This window comes from Lipotes vexillifer, unplaced genomic scaffold (genome assembly GCF_000442215.2).
Source record: "Lipotes vexillifer unplaced genomic scaffold, Lipotes_vexillifer_v1.1 scaffold278, whole genome shotgun sequence".
Classification (NCBI taxonomy): Eukaryota; Metazoa; Chordata; class Mammalia; order Artiodactyla; family Lipotidae; genus Lipotes; species Lipotes vexillifer.
Genome location: NW_006769677.1, coordinates 528194 through 536390, shown reverse-complemented (window position 1 = coordinate 536390; position 8197 = coordinate 528194). Strand labels below are relative to the sequence as shown.

At 51.6% G+C, this 8197-nt stretch overlaps 1 protein-coding gene across 1 annotated transcript in view; it reads right to left on the bottom strand.

The window, feature by feature from the left end:
• HAAO (3-hydroxyanthranilate 3,4-dioxygenase) overlaps positions 1 to 8197 on the bottom strand; it is a 13579-nt gene that overhangs the window by 2865 nt on the left and 2517 nt on the right. Inside the window, exons 3-7 of the mRNA XM_007445739.1 lie at positions 4276 to 4359; positions 3873 to 3979; positions 1215 to 1304; positions 816 to 859; positions 369 to 514 (exon numbers count right to left, since the gene is read on the bottom strand). Of these exons, the coding sequence (XP_007445801.1) occupies positions 369 to 514; positions 816 to 859; positions 1215 to 1304; positions 3873 to 3979; positions 4276 to 4359 (471 nt within the window). The remainder of the gene's footprint in view (positions 1 to 368; positions 515 to 815; positions 860 to 1214; positions 1305 to 3872; positions 3980 to 4275; positions 4360 to 8197) is intronic.

The window sequence follows — 8197 nt, the reverse complement described above, 5'->3', positions numbered from 1 at the left end:
GCCCGCAAATATCTCTTTCCCTTCTGGCTGCCAAGGCTATAATTGGCCAAAGGCCCAGGAAATCCTGGCAGGGAGATGACCCCAGACCCCCAGGAATCTCTCAGTGGATGCGGCAACCCTCTACTCTGAAGGCAAAGAAAGATTGCTGGGGACCACATAGCCTCCATGGGCTTCCACTCACAGCAAAGCCATCATTCTCAGAGTCAGGGAGGAAACAAGAAGACCTATGCTTGTGTCCACAACCTCCAAGACTGGCATGTGAGTGTGTGTGTGTGTGTGTGTGTGTGTGTGTGTGTGTCCATGTGCAATTAGTTCCCATCTCCCGGGGCTGCTGGGCAGATGCTCTGGGTGGCCCAGGGCTGTGTTACCTGGGTCTCATAGGTGTCCCCAAACAGGCTGAGGGGTATGCCAGCGTGCAGCTCCTTGCGGTGGCCAGCCAGCCAGGCCTCCAGCGACATGGGCTCCATGACGGACCGTGTGCTCAGGGGGAATGGCGGTTCCTTGAGCAGCTGGTCTGCACCCACAGCACAGCTGTGGTCAGCATCCTCTGGCCCCACTGGCCCCGCCCCAGAGGGCCCAGTTCCCAGGGGTCCCAGCTCCCAATCGCTGGAATGGGCTCTGGCTCCAGCTCAAGGACCAAGCAGCCATGGGGGGGTACTATTTGGTGCCATCTTCTTGTGCCTTGAGTACAGGGCAGAGTACTCAAAAGGAGACTCCCTGGTACCCAGAGCCAAGACCCACCCTTCTCCGGAAAAGGAGGGAGGGAGGGAGGGAGGGAGGGGGAAGGGGAGAAAGATGGTTCCTAGTCGCCTTACCAGGGTTGGGTTTTCCTGTTCTGTGCTGCTCAGAGCTAAGGAACCTGCAGGCACAAAGGGAGAAGGGTAGTGGCTAGTGAGACACTCGCGTGTGCGCACGTGCGCGCACACACACACACACACATACACACACACACACTCATACGCTCCGGGGTGCAGGAGCCCACACACACTCATGGTGCCCTCACACAATTTGTTGTATATCTGCCATCCTTTCCCTCCCCTCCCCAGGGGGCTTTCCACCCTGGGGAGGGGCAGACTTTCTCCCTAAATCCTGGACTTGATGGCTCCAGGCTGGCAAGTACTGTCGAGGAGCACTGCTGAGCTGGGTCTGCTCTCCCCAGCCAGAGCATGGGGCCTCAGGAGAGCGAGGGGCAGGGGCTGGGCTGGGGGGCTCACTCCTGGATGATGGGGGCCAACTGTGTGCCGAGATCCTCGCAGTAGAACCACTTCTCAAACAGGACGTCAGTGGTGTCGCCTATGTAGTACCTGCCAGAACAAAAAGCAGGCACCCAGCTACCCACCTGGACGTCCTCAGGGCAGCCTCCCTCAGGCCTGGCTCTGCTTGTGATTGGCTGGGCCCAGGCTGGCCCTACAGAGCTGACGGCCTGCTTCATCCTGTTAGCACAACCTAGTGGCCAGTGCACACTCACCCACACTCGGCTCTCTCAGGAGCCCCCGTGTGGCCCCACCGTGGGTGGGCTATTACCGACCCCGTTCCCATAGCTCTTACTGGTTCCCCAAACTTGACCATTTACAAAGTAGATAGAACGAGGTTCAGGGAGAAGCTGGGTAACTTGGCAGGGATTACACAGCCTGTAAGTGGCAGAAGCAGGGCGGACTGGAGACAGTCTTAGAAACACAGCATCAGTGACAAATGCTTTTCCAAAAGGGGAAGCTGAGGCTGAGCCTGATCTGGGCCCTAGTGTGCTGGCACTCTAGGTCAGAGCACACGGAACCTTAAGGAACCAACATGCTGAAGACGTCCCCCAGATGAGGGGGTCCTTTTTCTGGGGTCATGGATGGCTCTGAGAACTGGAGCAAAGCGCTGGACCTCTTCTCTGGAGGAAGGTCCATACGCCTGTACACATAGCCTCTAGTAGACTCCCTGAAGCCCACCCAGGCCCGCAGCCCGGCCTGGCGTGCAGCTCCACTGGCCTGAGGAGCGTGGGGCAGACCGGGGCTGGGCCTCAGGGCCCTGTGTATGCAGCACATCTACTGACTGAATGCCTAATCCCCAAGCTTAGCTCCCAGTGCCAGGCCAGCTCTGCTCTTCAGCTCCTCCTGAAAAAGAGAAGTGGTCCTGCTTATGGGCGATGGTTTGTAGACACACAGTGCATCCACCCTGCCTGACACCCTAAGTTCTACCCTGGGATGGAGCTGGCCACTGGAAGGCCTCATCACTGGACCTCGATGCCCTCCAGGAACTGCCTTCAGAGTGGCATTTTAATGTTGAGCCCCTGGCTTTTATTAAAGGTCAAAAGCAGCCAGATGAAATCTGTTATTGAATTTGCTGTAAAAGTGTTACTGAGGACGCTGTCCTTTCCATCACTGAAGACTCCCCATATAAAGCCCCATTATGTCAAAAATTTATTTTCGAATTTAAGGCCAGGCAGCTATTTCTGCAACAGACTATTCTGCAGTAGATTAGTATGCAGTCATTAACATGGCGTTTTTTGCAAAGCATTTAATAGCATGAGAGATACTCATGAGTTTTTTTATGTAAAAAAAAAAAAGCAAAACTCAAACCCATGCTTGCAATAAGACTGCAATGTTGTAAGGTGTACACATGCATAGAAAAAAGATGAGATGGACGTCTAAGTGCTTTGTTAGCTTTGATTGGCGGGATGACTTTTTTCTGCTTGTTTTCTCTTTATTTTGTTTTATTGAGATATCATTCAGATGCTATCAAATTTACTTTTTACCTGACAAGTCATTTTAATTTTGTTCATTTTGCTTTCTTGTACTTTTCCAGATTTCAAGATTGATCATGTATGACTTTGGTAATTAGAAAAAAGAGGGAAGAATTTTTAAAATGTCCATTATAACACAAGATGTGGACATTTTTTAAATGTCCATTATAACAAAGTTTTCTGATTTCAGTAACTTGCTGGGAAATTTTAATTTTCTTAGTTAAAAAATATAAAAAATCGCTTAGCTTTTGGAAAAATCTGGGTCCCCCAGAACCACAGGCTGAGTCCTCCTTTCAGAGGATAATAATCAGATGACTGAATGGAACAAGATGGGAACTCTGTTCTAGAAAATGCTATAGAAACAGAGCACCCGTCTCTGCACCCATATTCCCCCCCTCCTTGGTGTTTACTCACACCCCCATCTAGGCTGTCCCGGCCCTAACTTCATATTTCTCTATAATGCCAGCTCGGCCACTTTCTAGCAAACGCAACTTCCCTGGGCCCAGTTTCTTCATCTGTAAAGTACATAACGGTACCCACCGGATAGGATCATTGTGAGGGTTAAAGGAAGAAATACACATAAAGCGGTGCCCAGCACATAGTAAGTGTTATTCAAATGTCAGCGCTGGGTGTGGAATGAGCTGGGGTAGAGAAACAAGAGGGGCGCACTGGCAGAGACTCAGCTCTGGGGTGGGGGGCTGGGAAAAGCAGCACTGTTCTGGGCTGCCCTGGGCCAGGTGGGTTTGACTTTGGCATCCATCCCCCTGCCCTTCCCCAGCAGACCTCAATGCAGAAAGCACGGGTTCTGGGTCTTCCCTGGCGGTCCAGTGGTTAAGACTCCACGCTTCCACTGCAGGGGGCGTGGGTTCAATCCCTGGTCGGGGAACTAAGATCCCACATGTTCTGGGCCCAGTCAGAAGGTGTCAGGCTGATGGGCTCCCAGGCGGTCATAGAGAACACCCCGCCTCCCGGCATCATCAGACCCACCCTACCACCTACCCCAATCCCTCCCCATCAGCCAGCAAATGCAGGATCTCCATTGCCACCAACCCTCTCGGTGGCTGAGTGGCTTTATTGGGTCTATCTAGGATCCTGCTGCTTCCCCCCGATCTCTGCGCCAGACCCCCAGACCAGGCCCATTTACCTGAGCGCATCTAGCTCTGTTTTCAGCCGCCTCCGCTCAATCACCAGCCCCACTGTGTTGGCAAACCTCTGCGGAGAGTGGGGGACCCCAGCGGGCAGGAGGAAGATCTGCAGGGGTGGGGACAAGGTGCCAGCCCCCCCACGGAGGCCTCAGCGCTGCAGCATCCCAGGCCTCCCCAGCTGACCACAGTCCAGCCCAGCCCTCTCTCTGCCAAGCCTCCACCCGGGAACGAGAGGAGATGTCAGGCTGTGCTGAGATGGACAGCCATGAGGAGGAAGTGCCTGAGGACAGGGCCGAGGCAGGCTGGGCAGGTAGGAGGGCAGGAAAAGGCTGGGAGCACAAGACCACCACAAAAGCCAGGAGAGTGGACATGCTGGGGTCCTGTTCTGGGGCCCAGCCTTACCTCTCCCTGCCGAATGACCACATCCCGGTGTTTCCCTTGCTCCAGGACTTGGAGAAGCATGTCGCCTTCCAGCTGGTAAAACACCTGTGGCAAAGGACAGCAGACAGGCTTGGACCCTCCCCAGTCCCTCTTCCAGGTCTTTGGCCTGAGTTCTGACCAGGAAAACTGAGGAACTTCCTGAAGGCCTCAGAGTTCATGAGCACCTTGGTCACTCTCGCGAGAGGCCCCAGCCTCCCCTGACACAGGCCACAGATAAAAGGGCTGGGGACACATGAGGATCATACCTTGACATTAAAGTGATGACCAAAGAACCCAGGACGTAACAGCTGGCGTCTGGCTTGAGGGCAGGAGGCTGGCTGAGATGCTTAGCGGACAATTCAGGGACCCATCAGCCAGGTAAGGAGAACTACCCATTTACTGCATCCTAGGGGCTGGGCAAGCACTTTCCTATACAGACAGGCCTTGTTTTATTGCGCTGCGCTTTATTGCGCTTCCCAGATACTGCGTTTTTTTTTTTAATTGAGGATTTGTGGCAACCCTGCATTGAGCAAATCTATTGGTGCCATTTCCCCAACAGTTTTATTTCTAAATTAAGGTATGTATACTGTTTTTTTAGACATAATGCTATTGCACACTTAATAGACTACAGATAGTGTAAACATAACTTTTACATGTAGTGGGAAACCAAAAAATTCATGTGACTCACTTTATTGCAATATTTGCTCTCTTTCAGTGGTCTGGAACCGAACCTGCAATATCTCTTAGGTATGCCTGTACATTATCAGAAATCTTTGTGACAACCTCCAAAAATATTATTAGCCCCATTCTGCAGAAAAGAAAAAAGGGAAACTGAGGCTCAGAGAGCGAAGCAACTTGCCTAAGGTCACACAGTTAGTCCTGGAGCAGCAGTTTGGACCTGAGTCTGAGTGTAGCTCTGGAGCCAGTGCTAGCTCCTCTGGCCACAGTGATGCCCTGGAATGGGGCTATGCTGGTCCAAATCCCTCTGGAGGTCGACTGGACACATAAATGGCCATGTAAATGGTGGACTTGATGCTGGAAGCTGGGATGAGTTGGGGGCTCTGGGGATGGAAGCACTCGCCTCCTGCTGTCTCCCTGGGGTGGGGAGCAGGTGCCGCAGGGTTCCTACTGCATTTTCTTATTCCATCCTAAGTCCCTAATTAATGTGTTTACTGAGATTACCCATGGCACTGGGAGGAGGAGGAGGAAGACACATTTTCTCTTTTCTAATCACACATTGCACGGGTGTTAAGAGCCCCAGCCAAATAGTTGAAGGGGTGTTATTAATAATAATTATCGCTATCGTGTAAGGAGTTAGAGGAGATAGAGGTTCTCGTCCCAGAGTCTACTAAGAGAAATCAAGTGAGCTCAGGGCAACTAGAGAAATGTGGCTTTACAGTCTGACATGAGGACAAGCTGACACAACCCCTCTGAAGAGCAATGTCGCAAAAGGGCAGGAAGAGCCTTCACAGCTCACACCCCTGGAAGGGTTTCTTGGGATGCAGGACCTTCCACGCTGAAACCGTCAAAGTCCAGGGAAAACCAGGACAGTTGGCCACCTTACAGCTTGTCCTAGTCATTCCATCTCTAGGAAAGTGGCTGCAGTGAATCAGAAATGCACCTGGCTCTGAACTTCCCTGGCGGTCCAGTGGTTAAGCCCTTGCCTTCCAAGGCAGGGAGTGCGGGGGTTCGATCCCTGGTCAGGGAGCTAAGATCCCACATACCTTGTGGCCAAAAACCCAAAACATAAAAACAGAAGCAATATTGTAACAAATTCAATAAAGGCTTTAAAAAAAATGGTCCACATAAAAAAAAAAATCTTAAGAAATGCACCTGCCTCATGGCCGACGTACATGGCTGTTTTATCACAGCACATGGTAATTAAAGGCATAGCATCCAGTGTCACCTGGCCCTCAGCTTGGCCAGGTCACCGTGTACTTTTGGCCAATTCAGTTAGCCTTTCTGTGCCTCGTTTCCTCATTTATAAAATGACAGTATCTACTCAGAATGTTGCTGTGAAGTGTGCCCAGGATGGTGTACACAAAGGTACCCAGCACATAGTTATTAATATTAGCTATCACTAGCTATTAATATTAGTGATGGAAGGAATAGCAAAAATAATGCTAATAATAGCAATAGGGGAAATGGCACGATTTTATGATAGAGACAAAAATTATGCAGCCATTAAAAACGATGTCTCTGAATAACTGTTAATAAAATGGGAAAATACTAAAGTTATCATATTAAAGCAAGATTCAGAGCTACACCCAGCAGGTTTCTAATTATGTAGCCATACATGTATAATCCAGGCAGTGTTCACCATGGCATCCCTGAGTGGTGGGATTATGAATGAGGTATACATTTACGTTTGTCTTTCCTATCTTCTGCACATTTTCTATAATAAACAATATTTACTTTTATTATTAAAAATAATTCATGCAAGTTATTTAAAACAAATAAGAAAAAACTTATCAGGCTCTTCTAGGGAGCAATTCTTCAAACTCCCCCCAAACCCTCCTCAGCTGGGAGGAAGCCCCTATGTGTTTGTATATGTGGGAGGTGTCCTTCCATGGTTATGGGGAGAGGAGGAAGGGCCTAGAGAATTCTAGGGAGGGGGCCATACCCCTTAGGCCCCACAAATATCAGGGAAAGCTGGAGTGGGCGGCAGGGCTGGAGTGATGGTCTGGGCCAAAGTCAAGCCCTTTCTGGGAAGGCTACAAGGTGTTAGTGGCCATTAAACAACTTAGAAAGAAAACTTAGAGAGTGGAATTTTAGAGGCCTGTCCTGTGATGAGGGACAGGCCTAGCCTGGATCAGAGGTGCAGATCCTATACAGCAGAAAATCCCAAACAGCCACGGGCAATCCAAAAGGAATGATGCTCTGTTTGGAAGTAAATGATGTTTGGGGCCTGTGGCTAACTAGAAGATTAACTGTACTGGCTCAGGTGGCTCTTGAACCGAATCTGGCCTCCGCAGCCTGGAAAGGCCTTACAGGCAGGCGAGGGCAGAGAGGGGCTGAGGGTGCAGAGAACCCATGTGTATTAAGCACCTAAACCCTGTGCCAGGCTCTGTGCACATACCCTACCCACACTGCATCCTTCCACCAGCCAGGGGCCGGTGTCCCCCGTGAGCTGTGAGGAAACAGTCTCAGAGAGGTGATGTGATGGGCCCTGCCAAATCACATGGTTGGTAAGAGGCAGACTTCAGGTCCAGCTGACTCCCAGTCCAGGCTCCCTCGCACCTATGCACCCCAAGGGAAGGAGTCAGGTAACTGGAGTGTGTGTGGTGGGTAGAGCCCGGGCATCTGAAAGGCTGTTGCAGAGGCCTCAGTTCAGCCAGGAGGAAAATTCGGCTCAGTGACTCCCTTCCCTCACCAGGGAGGAGCCTGGCCCCTGGACTCTCCTCAGATTCAAGGACAGGCAGGGACAGAGAGGATGTTGACCCTCAGCCCTGTGGCTGCCAGGGCCTGTGGCTGGCACTCTCCCCTGCCGCAGGTAGGACCAAGCCATCACAGATTGATGGGAATTCCCAAATTCCTCCAAGCCACCTGAGGGTCCCTCCAGAGTGGGGACACCTGCTCAAGCCAGCCCTCCTCAACCGCCAGCAACCCAGCTGAGTCAGGGTTTGGTTTGGGCCCCTAAGTGGATACCCATCCACTTGGGGAGACCTTGAGGTGGGGCTGGGACAGAGGTGGTAGGGGGCAAGAAGGGGAGGAAGGAGGGAGGGAGACGGGAGAGGTGGGCACTGAGACCTGGGCTCACAGGGTGGAAGCCTCTGGAAGACAAGATGGGGGGCCTGAGGCTGACTGAGGCAGGCAGGAAAGACCCTGTGACTGGCCTCATCTCCCCCACGGGGGCCACTCCCAATCCAATCCCATCTTCTCTCTGTAGTTTTGATTTTCCTGC